Consider the following 21,166-nt stretch of genomic DNA (forward strand, 5'->3'; position numbering starts at 1 on the left):
GGAGGGGAAAAGTTTTTGAAGGCCTGTTTCTCTCTCCCACTCCACAGTGCCGCAGCACCTTTTGCCACCGCTCCATGCTCCCTTACCGATTGACATGAGACACCAGGAGGGAAGGTACCATTATGAGCCCCACTCTGTCCACGGCATGCACGGGTAAGTTCTGCCCTCCGCCCACCGGCATGTGGTCACCTGCTGCGGGGGAGGCCGGCAGCCTCAGCCACTTGTCCTGCCTCTGTCTGTCTTTCTGGTGTTCCTCAACTGCACTGTCCTAAGCCAACAGTCCCCCTTGCCACCAGGAGTGCGCTGACCCAGGACCCCGGGTGAATGTGTAGGTGGGTTGTGAACACCCAGCTCCCTCTGGTTACCTGAGAAGGAAGCCCTGCTCGGCTCGCACATCCCCACTGCCAAGGCTGAGGGCTGTCCCTGTGCATCCATAGCACCTTGGGGCTCTGTGTGCACCCATGCAGTGGGAATTTCTTCCAGGCCAAAGGTCCTATATAAGTACGGTGACCTTAGGAGCACCTGGGTGGCTCAGTTGGTTAAGCATCTGCCTTTGGCTCAGGTCATGATCTCAAGGTCCCCGGATCGAGCCCCCTTCGGGTTCCCTGCTCAGCAGAGAGCCTGCTCCTCTCTCTCCCTCTGCCCTTCTCCCCGCTCGTGCTACCTCTCTCACTTGCTCTATCTCAAATAAATAAATAAAATTTAAAAAAATGAGTACGGTGACCTTAGTTACACATTGTCACTGTATAATAATTCATAGCGCCCTTTCTACATGTCCCGGTTTAGACGCTATACTGTAATCACCTTCCTGATGAGGACAAGGTCATGTTACACTCTGGGGCCTCCTCGCACTCCCTGCTTTGAGGCCCCCAGGTAGCAGGATGTGTGCCAGTGCCCTCTCACTAAGCCGAGTCCTGTCCCTCTTCATTCTCACCTAAGGCCTCGAAGCCTGGAGCTGATGTCACTTTGCTTGGTCTTTATGACTCTAAGACTGGGCCCCGCGCTACCCCATCCATTCTGCTTCCAGAGGAGAGGCTGGAACCTTTGCCCTACCCCCACATCTCTGCCGCTCCCCACACCAGCTTGGAGGAAACCTACTGCAAAGGATCGACTGGGCCCAGGGCCCCTCTGGACACAGCCACCTCATCTGTCCATGCCAAGTTGCTGTTCAGGGTTCTAGCACACACATTCCAAGAGGAATGCTCCTCTTGGGGCACCGGGGTCCCCAACACTGAGTGGGGCCCCTTCCCCGGAATGATCTGTTTTCCCACCTTCTCCCCAGCAGGCTCTGAGCTTCCCTCTCCTTGCTGCCCTGCCAATGGCTGACACAGAATAGGTCCAGGATCAGTGTTGGCTAAGTGAGAGTGCTCTCCACCCTTTGAAGACAAACCCTACTTGCTGCCTCTCCCAGCTCCTGGCTGAGCACTCCCTATGTTCAAAGCCAGCACTGTGCCTGATGAGGAGGCTGGTGACTGAGAAGGTCCCAGCCTCCAGGCAGCTCCTGTTTCTGGGCACCCATTGCTGCCTCCCCGAGGCCGAGAAAATCGGGGACTTTTTTTTTTTTAAAGTATCTTTCACTTTGAAATAATTTCAGACATGGAAAACAGTTGCAAAAATAGCACAAAGATTTCCATGATACCCTCCGCTGGGCTTCCCCAGGGGTCACATCCTATGTGACCGAAGACTGATACAGGGTCATTAAGTGACTTGTAAATTGTATCCACATTTCCTTAGTTGCCCCACTCATGTCTTTTTTTCCCTGTTCGGGATGCGGCCTTTGCATTTCGTGGTCAAACCTTCTTTAATCCAGGCTAGTGGCTGGATTAGTTTCTCTTGTCTTTCATGACCTTGACCTTCTTGAAGAGGACAGGCCAGTACAAAATGTACAGGTGTCCTTGTTCGGGGACTCTTGCCTAAATTTGCCTCATGATGAAATTCAGAATAAGCATTTTGGGGAATAATACCATAAAAGTGGCGCTGTGTCCTTCCTAGTGTGTTATGTCAGGAGACACGCACAATGACAATAGTTCTCATCACTGGAGAGGTTCATTTTTCTCATCGCTGCAGCTCACTTAGCTAAGGTGAGGTCTGCTGGGTTTCTCCACTTTAAAGTTGGTCCCTTTGTCATTAACAGGTATCTTAGGGGAGGGGCTGAGACTTCGGTAATATGTAAATATCCTGTGTTTTATCAAATTTTTACCTACTTTCACACCCATCAGATGGTTCTCAACAGAAACCATATTATTAGTGTTTTCCAAATGATGATTTTTTGTTTCCATCATTCCTTCCGCATTTTTTGCCTGGAATTCTCCTGTGAGGAATGGTCCCTTCTCCCCGCCCCCCCCCCGCGCCCCCTGTCTTTCTTTCTTTGATTATTTATTTATACCAAATAAATGCATGGACAGGCGTATTATTCTGCGTTATACTCTATTGTCGTCACTATTTGTGTGTGGTTGAAATGGTCCCAGATTTGCGCATTGGGAGGCCCCACAAGTTGTCTCTCAGGGCCTTTCAAATGTTGGAAACTTCTCATTTCATGTCAGTGTGTGTCGCTGGTTCTTCCTTGAAGAGGGTCTGCTGCTGGCACCCGGTGCCCACCTGGTAGGTGATGGGGCCCTTTCAGCCCTCTGCCCGCCTCCCAGACCCTCCAGCTGCAGGGCCTAAGACCACAGTGGGGGGGGTGCACGTGTTTGGAGCTAGTGGATCACCCAAAAATGGCTCAGTTGGTTGCATCTGAGCACTGAAGGAGAAACAAGGAGCTGAGTCCCTATTTGGGAGGGGATTAGAATTGCTGACTTTCTGCTCCTGAGAAATGCTGGACTGGTTGTGACAGAGATCCTGGGCACAGCAGACCCGCAGGGAAGGGCCCCCTGGAAGGGGCCGGGTGCTGGTCAGAGACGTGGGCAGTGCTGGTCGCTCCTGGAGGCACAGTCCACACAGGATAGCATGGGTGACTGTCTTGGCTCACGTGTCCCCACATACCTAGCGACCACCACAGAGCTATAAGTAGACCCCACCATTGATGACTGCCATTTCTCCTAATCGTTCCCACCTACTGACCAGGCTCTGTTGTACGGACTTCACGTACCTCATCTCCCTTAACCCTCTCACAACCCTGAGAGATGGGCATTTTTTATCATTCCATTTTACAGAGGAAGGAACTGATGCAGCAAGGAGAGGTGAAATATTAACCACCAGGGTTGCCGCCTTACAGAGTGGGAGGGTTAGAAACCTAATTACAACCCCCTGAGCCCAGGCCTCTCCCTTGGGAGCACATGGATGACCACTGGTCCCCTGGGAGCCTGTGAGGAATACAGATTCTCTGGCCCCAGGCCCAATTGATGAGTCAGAAACACTGGGGTGGGGCTCATGTTTGGGATGCTGCTGCAGGCAAGGCCCTGGCACTGGATAGGGAGCTCTCGGTGCTGTCCCCACCTTGGGCCGGTGGAGAGCTAGGAGGCAGTCCCTGAGTCTTCTCCAGGCTTTGCTATTCACCAGCCCTGGGTTGGACATGAGTCATGTCCCCTCTCTGGGCCTGCTTCCTTCCTGGCCACTGAGGGGTGAGGTATGGGCAGAGCACCCGGAGAAATAGAAAGCCTTCATGGCAGGCAGCAGGGGAGGTCTGGCCAGGCGAGTGGGCCTGTGGCAATGGCCTTGTCACTCACTGGCCCAGATGACTCTTGAACCGACTTGATGCCTAAAGGGGGGTGTATCAGTCTCCTGTCGCTGCTGTAACAGATTCCCCTGTGGCTTACAATGATACTTACTCTCGGACGGTTCAGGAGGGCAGAAGTCTGAAATCAGTCAAGGTGTTGGTGGGGTGTTGGTTCCTTCTGGAGACTCTAGCAGAGACTCTATTTCCTTGACTTCCCTAGTTTCTGGAGGCCACTTGCGTGCCTCAGCCGGGGACCCATGCCTCTGGTCATATAGCCTTCCCCACCCCCACCCCCACCGCTGCTTCTGTCCTCGCATCCTTCTTCCTCTTCCGTAATGCTTTTCTCCCTCTGCCTCCCTTCTAAAGGGCGGGCGATGGCTTTGAGGGCCCACCCGGATAATCCAAGATAATCTTCCTGTCTCAGGATCCTCAACTCCATCACATCTGCAAAGTCCCTTTTCCCCTAGAAAGTTACAGTCCTGGATTCCAGGGATTCGGGCAGGGACAGCTCTGGGGCTTATTTGGGATCATCAAGCCCCAGTGGCCAGCGTGGCATCACCCAGTAGAATACAGTAAAGGGTGTCAACAGCGTGTGCAGGGCCTGGGGCAGGCGGGCTCTGGGGGCAGGCAGGTGTGCCTTGTTGACGGCCTCGTGAGCGCAGGTGCTGGGCTTCAGAGAGGCACACCGACTTGCCCCGTGTCATCCCTGCAAGGCGGGCATGCTGGCCTCCCCTCCCCAGCCGGGGCCGGGCTGTCCGGGTTAACACCCAAGTGATGATGGGCAGCAGCGCTGTGTTCCCAGAGCCCCGTGCCCTGCCGGGGTGGGCTCCCAGGGGCTCCCCATTAGCCTCAGGATGGTCGGTACCCACCCGGCCACAGGGGGACACGGCGAGTGCTTCCGGACCCTTTCACCCTCCCCCCTCCGTGCCTCAGATGGGAAACAGGACGAGGCCTCTAAGAAAACAACGGCCCTGTGGCTCTGGCTTGTGTGATTAATGCGGGAGGAGCCCGGTGGAGCACCCGATCCGTCAAGCCCCTGCTGTAGCCCACGCCTCCTCCGCGCCTAATGTGTCTAATTACACAAACGTTGCACGGCAAATGAGGTGCGGTGTCATCTCTTGTCACCCGAGCGGGAGCCTCGGCCTACCGCTCCGTGCCGTTGGCTCTCGTGGTCCTCACGGCCCGGGGATTGGGCGCCTTGTGCACAAGGGCTCCGCGTGCATGCTCCACCGCGAGCTGGTCGTGCCCGCCACCGGAGCCGCAGGAATGATCTGTCACCAGCCCTGCCCCGCTAGCTGGCCTGGAACCCTGGCTCTGCACTTGGGAGAGCTTACCAACCCAAACGAATAAACCTCAGTTTTTCCATCTGTAATCGGGCGTCATGAGAGTACTTATCCCATCTATGGAGTTATTTTGAGGATTCAGTGGGATCATATAAATAAAGCAGTGAGAACAGTTTGGAAACATTGAGTAGATGTTAACAATGATGATTCTCACGGTTGCTATTTGCTTATGAGGGCGGCGGTCATGGCAGGCCCAGGCACCTTATGGCAGAGGCAGGCTATGGCATGACGTTTGAAGAGGATTCTGTCTTGTGGCTGCGGCATAAGAAGGTGGAAAATAGGACAGAAGGAGTACCATTGGGGATGGAGAGAGGAGGGGTCTTTTTTCTCCCAGTTGAAGAATTTGGACTTTATCCTCTCGGCAACCAGGAGTAAGAGGGAGTGGTCAGATTTGGTTCCAGGACACCCGTGGGAGCAGTTAGGGGATGGGTAGGACAAGTGGGGGGCACATGGCAAAGGTCCCAGGGTCCAGGTGACAGCCCTCCCCTCCCACAGGCAGCCACACAGGGAAGAGTGGGGCATGGGGAACAGCAGGTGGAAACTCAGCCAGCACGCGGGGCCGGCTTCTTCATAGATGCCCCTGCCCCATCCTGACAGCCACCTTCCCGCATCTCCTAGAAGTACAAACCCACAGCAGGATTTGCATAGCTCGCTAATGCTCAGGTGGTTCTAGAAGAGTAGATGGCACTGCCCACGGACTCGTGGGGCGGCATTTCTTATCTGTGTAAACCACACGTGTTGGGGAGATAAATGGGTAGAGGGGTTGTTCTTGTTGTCAGGCGGGGTTCTTTTGTGACCCCCCCAACCCCCTGAGGTTATGATCCTGAGGGTCCAAGAGTCCATTCTCAGGGGCGAGAAGAGAAGGCCAGCCAGTGGGTGGGAGCAAACACTCCCTGCAGACTTTCCAAAGCCTTGCGACTGCTGGTGGGAAAGGGGACCTCTTTGGATCCGTTGCTGGCCCCTGCCCCTTGGAAACAGGCTTGCTGGGTGTTGTGGGAACAGAGGCTGAGGCATGGCACTGTGGGACCCCCAGCTGGAGCTCTCCGTTTGCCCTGTGTATGCGGTCATACAAGCAGGAGTCCGGGCTGCCCTGAGTCAGGATCAACCCATGTCCTGTCGGGGAAGGGAGAAGTTCAGGTTCCTGGTTCAGGAGGCTGGGGTTGCCCTTCAACTCCCCATGTTGCTTATGGGGTCCTTCTCATCCAAGCCTTGCCCTGGGGCTTCAGAGCAGACCAATTCCAGCTGCTTCCCGCCCAGAGGGGTTACCGAGACCATCTCGTGCTGCAGTTCTCAAACCTGGCTGCCAATCTGAACTAGGCTGTGTCTTAAAGATGCATGTTCTTTGGTCCAGTCCCAGAAGTTCTGGCTCTTTCAGGCTAGGGTGAGGACTGGGTATCTGCTTGTTTATCTACAGGCCAGAGTCTGGGGACCACCGCAGGCCACCCTGCTTATTTTATACCCAAGAAAATAGGCCCGGAGCTGTTTGTTGCCATGCCAGAGTCGTCCAATCAGCAGGCTGTAGGGCTTTTTCTCTCAACGATAACAACTTCAAAGTTTGGGGTGTTAAAAATCCCCTGGTTCCTTTTTATCACCCATTCACAGATGCAGTGCCCACAAGTTGACCTAAATCTGTCCATATTCTCGGCTTGTGAAAGGGGATGAGCATATGGAACGAAGACAGCTACCACGTCTCAGCCACAGGAAGGACAGTCCCCTTCTCTCTCCTCTTGCCTGGTTCCATACCTGACCTCTGACCTCCGTGACCCGCAGCACCTGCCTAGGCTCTAGAGCTGACCACCACGAGTCTCTCCCCTGCAGATCACTTGATCTTGAGCTGTAGTTGGTGAGCAGGGTTCCAGTGGTCACGGCCCAAGGCCACCCTGAGAGACAAGGAGAGAGGAGGAGGGGTCCTGCTGGGGACAGATGGCTCTGGGGCTTAGCTATCAATTCATGCAAAGTCAACATGCTGGGCCAGGTACTTTAAGAAAAGAGGAAACGCCAGCTGGTGGGTGCGAGGACCTCCGCCTTCCATCATCATCTGCACACTTTGTCGCGCGTGCAAATTACCCAGAGCCCCCTGGGAGAGCTGTTAAGGTTGTCTGAAGCCACTGCGTCCTGGGGACTGCATATTAATGGGGATGTTTAGCCCCTCTGTTGGTGTGCTTCACTTAAGAAAGTAGTGCTGTTGCTGGCTGAGCTCCTGAACTTTCTAATCTGGGGGGATTTGAAGATGGCTTTTCCCAAGGTCAGTGTTAAATAAAAACTGCACCTGCTCGTCGTGAGATTAATAAACACACAGCCTGCATCGTCCTGGGCCCCTAAGAGCCCTGTCCTCAGCCAGTCACTGAGGAGCAGGAAGATAGTAATATTTTCTTCTTGATTCTTGGCCCCACACCACTAGGTTCATGGTTCAGAGAGGACTGGCTTTGTGTTTCACAAAGAACATTCTCTTCCCTCAGCAAATGCACGCACTTCTGTTCAGAGATTCGTGGAAGAAAGGAAGAGCGGGTGGAAGGGCCTGTCTGCCTGGCTTCTGGGCTGAGATGCTGGGTGGGCCCAGGGCTGCCCACCAGAGGCCTTGTCCTCCCCCTCACTGGAGTCCGAGTTGGCCTTTTATCTCCAGTGAGTGCTCCTTTTTTTTTTTTTTTAAGATTTTATTTATTTATTTGACAGAGAGAGAGAGACAGCGAGAGAGGGAACCCAAGCAGGGGGAGTGGGAGAGGGAGAAGCAGGCTTCCCGCAGAGCAGGGAGCCCAATGCGGGGCTCGATCCCAGGACCCTGGGATCATGACCTGAGCCGAAGGCAGACGCTTAACGACTGAGCCTCCCAGGCGCCCCCAGTGGGTGCTCCTTTAAACCTGCTGTAGCTGACCAGTACTTCAGAGCAGCTAGGGAGCGGGGAGACACAGAGCCCGGAGAACTCTGGGACTAGGGAGTTTGTAGGGCAGCTGGCCCTCCTCCCTTAGCTGTCTGAGGACTGGGTGGCAAATAGGCGTGGAGCCTTGGCTCATGGTGATGTAAGTGTGCCTTTGAGACCCCTGTGGGCAGCCGGATGCTGGGGCCAGGCTAACTGAGGTGCAGTCCCAGCAGCCCGGGGCCAGCCCTCTGGATTATACCACTTAACCCTTATCAGCACCCTATGAGGAAGGCAGCTTCGTCACTCCCACTTGCTAAGTGGAGAAACTGAGGCACAATGCGGTTGCCTGCTTTCACTAGCGACATCCTCCTAGTAAGTAGCAAAGCTGTGACTGGAACCCGGGCAGTTTAACCCTAGAGGGCCCCTCTCTGCACTGACCCTTCTGCTAAAGACTCTCCCGGCTCCGAGGTCTTCAGATTCCCAGCTTTGGGAACGTGCTCTGCGGTGTGGGACAGACAGCTCATTTATAATGGAATCTGGCCTGTAAAAGTTTAATGAGGAGCGTGTCTGATAAGCCGGCCTGCTCTTTGATCAGTGCTGAACGCCAGCCCCTCGCAGAAGAGGAACTGCCTGGCTCTGGGCTTTGGAGAGAGCCCGTGTGGTCAGCCCAGGGCAGGAGGGGCCCCGGGAGTGAAGTAAATCTTGATGTGCAGAAATAAGGTGGGTCTGCAGTGGGGGAGGGCATGCAAAGCAGGTGTGGGGAGGGGCTTCCTGGTGGGAAGGTCCTGCAAAGTTGAGAGGTGGTCTTTCTGGTTCTTCTCCTGTCCCACTGGGCCCCCATCACCTTGGCATAGCCCATCCCACGCCCCCAGGATGTGGGCAGAATGGGGTAAGGCCAGGGTTCAAATCCTACCTATGTTATTTATACCCTCTATGTCCTTGGCCTGGCAGTTTAACATCCCATGAGCCTTGGCTTCCCTATCTCTAAAATGGGGATACAAGAGTAACCCATGGGGTGGTTTTGAGGATAAGGTGAGGGAGTATGTATAAAGCACATAGAACAGCCCCTGCTATGTAGTGAGCACCGGACAGTGATTTGCTCTTTTCACCCTTGTGTCAAGACCAGAAGTAAACTCACATTTAATTCCAGGCACCCTGCTGGGTGCTGGGCAAATGGCATCATATCCAGTCCCCCCAGCACCCTATAAGGTAGGTGATATTCTCCCCATTTCATACAGCAGAAAACTAGAGGTTCCCAGAATTTAAGAACTTCCCAAGATCACTCAGTAAGTGAGAACTGACGCTTAATCCTGAGCTTTTCTCTGTGCCATGATTGTCCTTGGAGAGGAAGTGGCATCTCCTTGCAAGTCTTAGGGCTAAAGGCGGTTATCCCTGCTGGCAGACAGGGGAACGGAACAATGATCAATCCAAAGGAAATAATCACTAAGAGTAAAATTTCAGTTATGGGATAGATTGGCCTTTGAGGTGGGGTCCTCTCCCAGTCCACATGTCTGGGGTGTCCACTCTGGGTGGAAGCTGATGCCAGGGCCCAGAATGCATTCATTCAGCCTAGTTCCTGGCTGCTGGATTTACCATGTCCCAGGGGCTGTCGCTGGAGGTCACTCCTGCCGGCCTTAGTCAACACCTGTTGAGGGGATTCTTGAGCAGTGCCCTGCCCCCGAGGCTTGCTGCAGTTAGCACTGCTGCGTCGCTTACTTGCCCTGGTGCCCACGGAGATGAAGAAATACGTTGGGCACCGTGGGAGCCCCTTCTCCCATGCTCTCCTGCCGGGAGCTGCGTTTCTGACACATGAACTTGACCTGCCCTGCCCAAGCAAGTTACGTTTAGCTGTTGCTTAACTCAGATGGGGAAGTTCTTAGTGCTTATTCCTCTGACGTCAACCACCCCGTGCCTAGGAGGGGCCAGCCTCGGGCCAGGTGTTGGGGATCCAGGCCCAAGGAGGCCCAGCCTTGCTGCCCACACATATCTTATGGTCTTGGAGGGGAAGGAGGAAAAATGGGGCAGTTACAGAGTGGTGTGCTAGAAAGGGGGGCGGGGAAGCCCGGGACACTAGGAAGCCAGGAATGGGAAACGTTTACCAGGAGGAAGGCATGGGAGGCCTGTCTCTCCCGATCCCACCCCTAGCCCCAGCCTGCCGTGGGGCTCCACGGTCTTCTTGGGGTTGCCCCTGTTCCAGTGCGGGGCCTCCACTCCCAGGCCGACACAGATGCCCTCTATGAAGAGGAGCCTTTTCCAGTGCACCCACTAATGGACTCAAAAGTTTGGTAAAAATTGGCCGCACACCCACCTCTAAGAAGACTTTTATCTAAACTATTTGAGATTATCCCTCTCGTTTTGACAGGCATCCAGGAAAGGAAATTCCACAACCACTTTGGCAGGCCAGGCCAGAGTTGAAGAATTCTCACTGTGGAGGAGTTTCCCTGTGTGTAGCCCACCCGCCTCCCTGGACTTTTCTCATGGCTTAAACCCAGACCCCGAGGGCAGTATAATGAAACCCCTCCTTTTCCTGAAGGCTCCTCCTGCCCCAGGACCACATGTCTCATTCCTTCCATGGCTCCAGGTCCAGCCCCCTTGCATTGCCCTGTGATAGGACAGTCCCCATAGAGCCGTGACTTTCTGGAAGCTTCGGCTCAGCTGTGCTCAGCCAAGGTTGGCTGTTCTTACAGACAAAGGCCTCCCATCCCCAGAGGTTAACCCACACCACAGGTCACTTGGAGAGGGCCTAATCCGGGCCTGGTTCCCCCAGGGCCTCTTCCCCAGGGCCAGCTGTGTTCCTGCCTCACCACCCCCCAACACATGGCTCACATCCAAGGTCTCTCCCCCACCCCAGCGCTGTGCAAGTCATCACTTTGCTAGGGAAAAAAGTCTCCTTGATACTTCCCTCTTGTCTTTTATGCTTTTTTAGTTTTTATACTTGAAAAAGCCCATAACCTTCCTATCCTTCTGTTCCAAAGGGACAAAAATGTGATAAAGGGTGGGCAATTGAATTAACCCCTCTTGCCTGTGTGGCTAGATCTTAACCAAGTCCATGTGTATGGCCTCCTTTGTAGGCGCAGTTTTATAACCTAATTTCCCTACCAAAACATCAGTGTTTACTTAGTAAGAAATCTGCTCTTTGTCAGCTGAAAACAGTGATTTCTTTATTATGGCTCTGCGTAGGGAGTGACAGCTGAAAGTTGGCGCTCGGCTAGGTCTGCTGGAGTGTGCGGGTCTGTAATGGGAACGGGGTGAGTGGAGGGTCGAATGGATCGCCTGTGTATAAAGACGTGTGTCGGCCGCAGAGCAGGCCTGTCGGACGGGCTGGGGCTGGCCAGCAGGGAGCCTGGGCAGCAGACGGATGGGGAAGCCAAGAGGAGCCCACTGGGTGGCAGGGAGACAACTACTGAGCCCCCAAAGGCTTCCCGGCAGCCCACACAAGTTCACGACCAACCCTGCGGGTCGCTCCGCTCCCCACCACAGAGCCCCCCGTCCACCCAGCCAACTTCGAACCAGAAGCCAGCCCTCCTCTTTAAGCTTTAGGCTCATTTACTATTGAAGACACACAAAAGGAAGAGTGGAAGCATGGTTAAGATATAAAGAGTAATGATATCATACACGGTCATTCCCTGCCCTGCCTAAGGATTGGGGACATGCCGGCACGTTTGGGGTCCTGCCCCAGGGGCTCCCCCTCCCGCCAAGCTCTGGGATTTGGAGTTTCTCATCCTCTTGCATCCGTGACAGTTCCACCTTATGTCTGACTCCCCTAACAACACATTGTTTAGTTTTGCTCTGTGGGCTGGGTATAAACAGAATCATTGCAAACGGATTCGTTGGGAAACTACTGTCATGGGTCAAATTATGTTCCAGAGATTCACCCGTCAATGCCTGAGTCTCTTATTCATGAATTCTCACTACTCTGGGGCAGTCAGTATTGACAGGCATCTGGGATGTGCCTGTGTTTTGGCGATTCTGAACATTATTGCAGTGAATGCTCTTGTACCGTCCTCCAGGCCCCCTGGACAGCTGGCTGTTCCTTAGAGTAAATGCGTGTCCAGGAGTGAAATTGCTGAGTCATGGGTTATTCACATTTTACCCCCAGATGTTGCCAGACTTTTGCTTGGCTGGTTTTGCCACCAGCAGGGCTTGAGGGCTCGGCTCACTCTACATCCTTGTTACCAGGGTAATGTCAGCAACGTTTAAATGGTTGCCTCAATTTTGGTATGTCCTGTGATTTGGATTTTCTATTTCCCTGATTACTGATGAGGCTGAGCATCCTTTCCTGTGTTTATTGGCCAGTAATGTTTCCTGCTTGCGAAGTGCCTTTGGAGTTATTTTGCTCATTTCTGTATGGAGTTGCCTTTTTCATATTGATATGAACAAGCTTTTTATATATGAAGGCCACTCATTCCATAATTAGTTATCTGTGTTGCAGATATCCTCTCTCAGTTTGTGTTTGCTTTCTTCACTCCCACAGTGAAGTGTCTGGATGAAGAGAAATTCCTTGTATAACCCAGGTCAGGTTATCGACATTTCCTTAAGGTTTTTCGCACACATTCCTCTCCCATCAGCTGTGTGGTCTGCCTTTCAGCTCCTGGACTCTGGTAGCTATTCCCCGATATGACCTGCTCTTTGTTCAGCTGTCCTCCTGCCTTGGAACACCAGGCCTGCACCACTCACTGCCTCCTTTCCATTTCTCTATAAGTGTTGAGACACAGTTTCAGATGCCACCTCCTGCAGGAAGCCTTCTCAGATTGCCCCCAACAGAACGAATGAATTCTTTCCCTCCCACCCTTCTTTCTGCTCTAGTACCTTGTATACTCTTTGTAGGCTACAATTAGTGTCCACTCTCCTCCATGACCCCAGAGGTCCCAGACCCATGATTCCGTCAAGGCACTGAGGTGAACCATAGGCTCAGGGGGCTGTGATTTCCTGAACTCATGGCTGGATCTGTGGTACTCCCCCAGGATCATCACTCTAACAGCTTGTCATCACCTCAGCCTCATGGCAATTGACGTACTCTGCTGGGATCTGTGCGAGTATGGGTTTAAGGTGAGCCCTGGGAAAGTCAGAGTTGACCCAGACACACCTGGTGCAGCACTTGTCAGTCGAGTTTTTGAATTCCTAGGGGTGGGGTGCTGGCTGAGTCCTCCTCAGACCCCCAGCTCCCCACCTGATTCCCTCAGGGCCCACGCTCAGCGAACGTTGGCCAACCGACCGAGGGAATAATGCTTGAACACACAAACAAATCAGCAAATGGCTGGATGCTGTGGTCCCAGGTCCTGTTTACAGTGAGCCTTCTTGCTGATTTACAGAGCCTCTCCACGTGGGCAGAGTACAGCCCAGATGCATAGGAACATGCCGATGGTCGCAAAAAAAAAATGAATTGGGCTCTGATTTGGAGAGGCGCGGTTCTCCGGTGCTTTCCAAAAGAATTCAGTGTACATCTCTTTCCAGTTGCAAACCCCTTTGGTGCATGTTGAAAGGGGCTTGATTTCTGGAACTTTTAAAATTAATATATGGAAGGCGTGGTGAGCAAGCTTGCCAACGTACAGTTTCACATACCCCAAACCAACCAAACAAACAGAAAACTGAAAAACAAAGCCCAAACCAACAAACAAAACCCTCGCCGAAGAGATTGAACTCCGCCCAGAGGAGATCCTTGGAGCTCTATCCACTAGTAAGCCTAGGGCAGCGGGCACTGACCTTGCCCTTCAGGGATACCCTGGAGAAAACAGACACATGCCTGCCCTGCTCAGCCAGGCCTGGTGCTAAGGAGCCCCAGTTTGAGGAGGAGAATAGCTCAGAGCAGGAAGGCCAGCTTCAGGGTATTTATTTCCCCTCTAGCTGATCAGCGGGCCCAAGGCCAACTGCCTAGTGTTTATGAGAAAGTGGGTGCCTGGCCCCGAGCAGCTGGGCAACAGCAGAGGGGTCACCGCCTCCCCACTCTGAGCCCTCTGACTCCACCCATGGCCCTGTGATCCTGGTGGGTGGTAGCATCTCAGCCCAAAGGCAGGATGAGGACATGCGAGCCAGCGGTCCCTGGGGCAGGAGGGGTTGGCGTGTCAGGGCCGTGTGCAGGGCGCGTTCAGCTATGGGGAGCCAGTGACCGTGTAATCCGGGCGGCAGGGGGGAAGGCACGCTCCAGAGCCCTGCGAGCATGCTCAGAAGCCCTCCCAGCGTGGAGGGGACTCCCCGCTTCCCTGCCAGCTTGCCGCTGGTGGAGCACCTCCCCGGCTAGGCCACTCCAAGGAATAACACACAGGCTCTGCTCCCTAAGAGTTGATGGTCTCAGAAGAAAGGCAACTGTCATAATGATGGTGGTGTCAGTCCCTCCCAAGGGCCTCCTCCACACCAGCACAATATGCTGTGCATTCTGGATTAGCTCCCAGCAAGTTGCCACGAAACTCAGTGGCTTGAAACAACAGGAATATATTCCCTCGCAGTTTTGGAGATCAGGAGTTTAAAATCAATACTATTGGGTCAATACTGCAAAGGTTGCTTCCTCTGCAGGATCTAGGGGGGAAGCCATCCCTTGCCCCCGCCATCATTCCTTGGCTTGTGGCCACATCCCTCCAGCCTGCATCCCCATGGTTACACAGCCTCCTCCCCTTCTGTGTCCCTCTGCCTCTCTTTTATAAGGACACTTGCTCTGGCGTTTAGGATCCCCCTGATAATCCATAATCTCCTCATCTCAGCATTCTTACCTTAATCACATCTGCCAAGTCCTTTCTTTTTTTCCTAATATAATAGTATTAACAAGGGATCAGGAAGGACACGGATGCATCTTTGAGAGGTCAAGATCAGCCTGCCATACTTGCCTCCCCTCTGCTTCCCACTACATATTTGTAAGAGCACTATTGCGATTGCTTGTTGTAGCTAAGCTCACAGGTTCAGAGAGGCGTGTGAATTGCTCCAAGCCACACAGCTAGGAGAGAGCTGAGCTGGAACCCAGGCATTCTGCCGCAGTGCCTGCACGCTGGACATACTCACTGCTTCATTCGCTCATTCTTCCAGTTATTCGTGCAGCGGCCGCACGTGGAGCATGCTCTCTGAGCACCTGGTGGGCACGGGAGCAGGTATGGGGAGAGCAAGTGAGCAGGAGCTGTGGACCCGGAGCTTGCTCCCTGGCTGCCCGTTCAAGGGGGAGACAGGCCCCGAGTGAGCTCCTCATGGCAGGTGCCCCATGCTTGGCCAGGATGAACGGGTTCAGGGTCCAGGGAAGGAGCCGTCCTCCTTAGGCGTGTCTCACTGGAGCCCCGACCTCCACGTGGGGTTGGGAGGCTTCTGGAGCAACCCTCTGAGGGAGATGTTGAGGGTTAGCTGGGGACAGGGACAGGACCTGACTGGAGGAGTGGGTATGGCACCTGCCCAGAACCCGAGCGGAAGCCATGAGGTGGCATACGGTGTGTGAGTGAGAGAGGCAGGTGCGTGACTACGCAGGATATCTCCTGGTGCCACTGAGGCCTTCGGTCACCCCAAGAAGCAGGTCCGAGCTGAGGTTTGTAGGCCTGCAGCCCCAAGTGACTGGAGCCCCCCTTTCTCATCCTCAGCAAAGGCCCCTAGACCAGGCCATGATAACACTGGGTCCCGGGTTCAGTCCAGCTGTGCCGCCGAGCTCACCATCACTGTGCCCTTGCTGCTTTGGGTCTCAGTAGTGCTGTCTGTGAAATGGGATGCAAAGTGTCCATTCCTGCCCATTTCCGGCCTGACTGACCCGCACAGAAGGTCTTAGAACAAAGCCATCAGGAGCCTCTCCAGGTTGCCAAGGGTCCTTGCTTCTGGCTCCTGGCCCCCCAGGTGGGATAGTCTGCCCCAGTGGCTCATGCTGAGTCTGGATGAGTCAGCACCCCTCAGCTCTGCATTGTTCTGCCTCTCCAAACAGCACCATGGGTGGGGTACCGGGGCCCCATCCCTGCACTTCCTCCCTGCCTCTCACCGCGGTAAGGAGCGCGTTGGTTCCTGCCCCTGCGCCCTGGCTCAGGCTGCACTGGGGGGTCAGATGCCCTCCCTGCTCCTCCCATCAAGCAGTCTTACCCGTCCAGCCCTGCGGGAGCCGTACACCCTCGAAGGCCACATCCCCATCCTACTAGCTCCCCGGGATGGCGCCCATAGCCGAGAGCGCAGGCGTGCTGGCTCGGGCCCAGCCACTTTGGTGCTGAGGCACCTGTGGCTGTGTGAGGTTCTCATGGCCATGGCTTTGTCTTTCATCTGCCTCCAGAAATCTTGAGCCAGCACGTGAGGAAGGGGCCAGGACCTGATGTTGAAAGACTGGGCTGGGTCCACTCCACACTCTGCAAGTCTTCTCTTTGCTCATCCATTAAATCTGAGAAAGGACATGGGTGGGTGTCTACTGGGCACCCGGGGCTGCACTGCCCACGGAGCCCATGCCGTCCCACCACCGCCCTCAGGCAGGCTCCACCGCCCCATCCCGCAGGCCAGGATGCAGAGGCTCCGGGTGGAGAGCACACCCGAGGCCCGCCGTAAGTGACAGAGCCATCTTTCAGACCCAGGAAGCCCAGGCTCCGGCCGCAGGTGTGACCGGCTCCCCTCGGCCTGCACCCCACCCCAGCTAGGGTGGGCAGGAGGGCCAGCGGAGGGGATGTCCGCAAAGGGACACCGAGCTGAACCTGTCGAGGGCAAGACAGCGGAGGCAGAAGCTTGCCTTTGGGTGGACCGTGGGGGATGTCCAAGCGCCGCACCTGCCTGGTGGAGGCAGAAAGGCCAGCTTCCGTTCCTCGCTGCCACTTAGAGCTCTGCAGCCTTGGGCAAGTCTCGCTTACCGCCTTGCACCGCGGTTTCACTCTGCACCGAAACCTGCCTTGCAGAGTTGCATGTGCTGCGTGCCGTTGGCATCCGGCGGAGGCTGACCACCCCGGGGGCTGCAGCTTCCCTGCCGCAGCGGCGCGTGAGCCCGGAACAGCCACCGGCCAGTGAGGTCGCCGCTGGCTCAGCCCATTCTCTCTGTCCTCTCTCCCCTTGCCTACCATCCTGGTCTTTGGGCCTGGCCCTGAAATCTTGCCCAGGGGCTGGGCCAGGCCCCCCTCCCGATAGGGAAGGGAGGGGAAGAAGGTCGAGGAAAGATGCTGCTCCCGAGATGCCCTTTCGTGGCTTTGCCTGCAGCTTTCGGGGAGAAGGAGGCTGGCCCGGCCATGCGGCCAGTGCCCCTACTGGGAGGAAGCGCGGGAGCCCTCGACTGCCCAGGAAGCTGGGCCCCACCACAGGCCACTGCTGCCCGTCCCCAGAGTGCTCGCACGTGCACGAGCGCGCACACACCCGCACACGTGGAGGCAGGTGGCCGTTACTCTTACCCAGAGCCCCCTGCTTCTGCCTCACGCCCACACATGGAAGGGCCCCCACAGCTGCTCTCAGCAGCCTCAGCGGCCCCAGGCAGGTCACCTGGACCCACTCCTTCAGTCCTGTGGGCGGGGATGTGGGCAGGCCCTGGGAACAACGGCTCCGATCTGCCTTGCAGAACGCTGGGCCCCAGATCGCTCTGGGCAGGGAGAGGCTGTGTTCGTTAAGGCTTGCCTTGGCAGTTGCCTATGATAGAAAAACTCAGCTCAAACAAACAAGTGTATTGGCTCAGATGAATGAAAAGGCCAACGCAACTAACTTCTGGTGAAGCAGGATCTGTACTAGGGGCTCAATTCAAGAACCGGAGCCCACATCTTCCAGCTCTGACACTCTGTATCATCTTCAGTCTTGGCCTCTTCCCTTATGGTCCCTGGCAGCTCCAGGCTTGCATCCTACCTGCATAGCAACTCGTGTGGACAGAGAATCCTTCTTCCCCAAAGAGTCCAGCCAAAGCTGCTGTCTTAGGCATATGCCCATCTCTGAAATGATCACAGTACCCGGGAACATGGAATGCACTGATCAGCTGGGCTCAGGTCACATGGTCCCTAGCCCCTGGAGAAGAAATGAAGTGGGTCCAATATAGATCCAGCCCCAAGTGCTCTGCTCCCCCATCCAGGCATAGCCTTTGCACACACATATCCTTATACATCAGCCTTTCTTTGTGCATGCTGCTTCCTTTCTTAGTGTCATACACTTTCTCACAAACTCCTATTGATCCTTCAGAACCCAGCCCAAATGTCACCTCCTCTGAGAAGCCTTCCTTTATGCTTACATGCAGAGTTAGATCATTTTTTTTCCTCTGGGCGGGGTCTTTATCAAACTGTCCGATGCTTACCTGACCTGTGGGTCTGCCTCTTGGGCTCTGAGCTCCGTATAGGTCCTGGGCCCAGAGCAAGCGCCCAGGACGACTTTGTCAGGAATATGAACCAACAGACCAAGGATGGCAGAATCAGGCTCAGATGAGCTCAGAGTCGGACCGCAGGGGAGAAAGCAATGCATAAGGGTAACGAACAAGGGAAGCTATTGGCAGCAAGGCTGGCTTGGCCAATCCAGTTGATGGCAGCCGGCAGGTGTGTGAGTGTACCTGCGTGCATACGACAGAGGAGAACACGAGCATCTCTTAAAATGAGCTCACGCAGTTGGCCCCTCCTCTCACCCTCAAGGCTACCTCCTCGAGTCTCTGCCCAGTTGCCAGAATTCAAGGCCAGGACAGGCCACAGCCGAGACCTGGGTTGGGCCCCCACGGCCAATGGTGTGGACATGCAAGACGAAAGGGAAGGGGTAGCTGGGGGTCAGCCTGAAGTGCTGGCTCGGATTTCACCAGCAGACATCTTTCCTGGGGTCAGCTCGTGAGCACCGGCAGCACCCAGCATGCATGGAACTTTCTGCTGGGCCCTAGGATGGACCCAAGAGGAGCCCTGTTCCCGGAAGGACCTGCCTTGAACGTTGGCAGAGTTGGTGTGATGGTCGGGGCTGCTGGGGAGCTCCCTGCTCCCCCATGTGCATTAATGATGCTTGGAATTCTGCCATTTTAGATTCATTCCTTTTGCTTGGTTGGGTCTGTCAAAATGATAACCTCTTGGAACATTTGTGCCCCCTGGATCCTTATCAGTCATTGACAACACAGTGGGAGGGAGAGGTTCCAACTCCCTCCTGAGAGCTGGATTGGCTTGTGCGTGGTGATGGAGCGGGAGTGGAAACGAAGCTGAAACAGAGTGGGAAGAAAGCTGTTCTGCTCTCAGGTGTTGCCCTTGCCTGACCCTGCGCCCCCGCCGAGCCCTGCTCATGGGAAACCACAGTCATCAGGAGCACCCACTTCTCTGCCCAGGGAGGTCAGGCACAGCATAGGCTGGGGCCCAGACCCACCTGGGTCGGGGGTGGTCCCGCTACCTGCTATCTGGGTGCCCTTGGGCAAGGAGGGACCTAGCCTCACAGGCTGTGTCCTCATCTGTAAAATGGGCATGAAGCGCCTTCTTGGTGACTTTTTTTATTGAGATTAGGCTTCCCGGAGGAGGTGTCTGGATAGTCATCCACAGCTGTGTTGGCTGAAGCTGCTGTTGTCCTGGGTACTGGGTGTCCAGGTCAGTAGATGCTCCACCCCCGAGTTGACTTGTTGCAGAGAAGGGAAGGGAAGGGGGTTAATGCTCGCTAACCCCCTGCATGTGCCTCACCCTGGGAGGCACCAGAGAGGGGCAGCATGCTGGCCGAGGCCACCCAGCTAGGTGGGAAAGATCAGAGTTCGCGGGAGAACTGGTGCTTTCGAAGGCACAGGCGGTGCCCAGATGCCAGCCCCGCCCAATGCTTCCGGGCCCTGGGTCCCCCCCCAAACGGCCTCCAGAATCCAGGCCTGCTCTGCTTATGAAAGAAGAGCATTTGGTTGTGCCTTCATGATAGGCTCTGCCGGCCTCGCTCCCATAGCTCCCAGGCCTAGCAGGGACAGCATTCCTGGCCCTGGGAAGAGCAAGGGGCTGTTCTGTGTACTCTCAATCAGCCCTGGGAGCTGGCCTGTCTCACCAGCGAACCCTATCGAATCTGCTTTGGTCGGGAGGCAGTGGCCTCTCTCAGCTCCGCGCCCAGGGAAACAGGGAGGCCTTCGCAGTGATCCCTGTGGGGGTGGGGCGGCCCTTGGGATGAGGGGAGCACCAGCCGGGGAATGAGGCAGACTCCGGTTGAGTCTTGGCCTGTGTCTCTCTCTGGCCACACAGCCTGGAGGGGCGACTTCTCTCTCTGGACCCTGAGTCCTCCTGGGCGATTGTTGGTGTCAGAGTTTTCACAAATATTCCAGATGGACACGCAGCCCATGCTTCCTTGGAGGCCGGCTGGACGTCCCTGCCAGGAGCTCCAGAGGCTCCACTCTGAGCCCCGGGTCTGAGACAGGGCCCGGGGTGCGCTGGAAGAATGAGCTCCCTGTTCCCCTGGTGACCTGTGATGGGAAGAGAGCCGCAGAGTTCACTCCCCTGAAGGGTGATAACTGAGGTATGAAGACAAACGTCCCAGTTCCTCCATGCGGGGGCATCCAGGCCCAACTGCTAGGTTGGGTTGGAGTCCAGCCCCCGCCAGGGCAGCCCCCGCAGTGGTGTGCTTGTTGCCATGACAACACGTCTCCAGCCTCCTGCTTTGGACACTCATCTGGCCAGTGGAGTGGGGGTCCCCTTGGACATACCAGGGCTTCTGTGGGCCCTAAATGTGTTCCTTTAACTCCCCATATAGTCACTGGTTTGTCTCATGAGGCCTCAGCTGTTATCAGTGTGCCCTACAGGGAGACCCTGGTGCCAGAGAAGCTTGGGCAGGCCACTTAGGGCCACTGGCTTCAGTGACCACAACCCTGACCAGTGTCCTGTAGGCCCTGGGAACCCACCCTACCTCGAGTGTTCGGGGGACGACTAAGGGATCTGAGGACAAGAGGTGCCTCACACTGTTCTCCAGAACACTCTGTGTTTATTGAAGTATGCTCAGCCTTCCAGAAGTTTTACCTTCAATCCCAGATCTGTGCCCAGGAGTCAGACAGAGGTCTTCTCCCTGCCCCACATGCCCGGCCCATGGGTGATATTCTCCGAGTATTGTCTTCATAGAACACCTGTCCTGTTGCAGGAACATGAGTGTCCATCCTGCCCCGGTCAGCATGCCCGAGGTAGCGAGACAGAACCTCGGTGAGTAGGTGAATTAGTCTGGTTCTCTTCCCCCCACCTACCCTGGGACACATAGCGCCCCTGCCTAGAGCGAAGCCGTCCCTGAAGCCCCTTGCGCTGAATGCAGTTCCCTCCAGGTGGGCTGGCCTCGAAGGGCGGCCTGTGAGTGAGAGCAGCTTGGGGCTATGACGCATGACTTATCCCAAAGACTCCCTTCTGCCAAGCTCAGTGGCTGGAAACAAACGTGTGGCCATCACTGCTTTTGAAAATCCCTCTGGGGGATGCTAGTTCACTACCTGCCAGGTGGTAGCGTGTAGAGGTATCTCGG

General features: G+C 55.4%; 1 protein-coding gene across 1 annotated transcript in view; it reads left to right on the top strand.

Moving 5' to 3' along the window:
- The window catches only part of GLI2 (GLI family zinc finger 2), a 244,455-nt gene that overhangs the window by 183,228 nt on the left and 40,061 nt on the right, over positions 1–21,166 (top strand). Inside the window, exon 3 of the mRNA XM_035008207.1 lies at positions 48–153. Coding sequence (XP_034864098.1) covers positions 48–153 — 106 coding nt within the window. The remainder of the gene's footprint in view (positions 1–47; positions 154–21,166) is intronic.

This window comes from Mirounga leonina, unplaced genomic scaffold, assembly GCF_011800145.1.
Source record: "Mirounga leonina isolate KUSES-001 unplaced genomic scaffold, KU_Mleo_1.0 Mir_151, whole genome shotgun sequence".
Lineage (NCBI taxonomy): Eukaryota > Metazoa > Chordata > Mammalia > Carnivora > Phocidae > Mirounga > Mirounga leonina.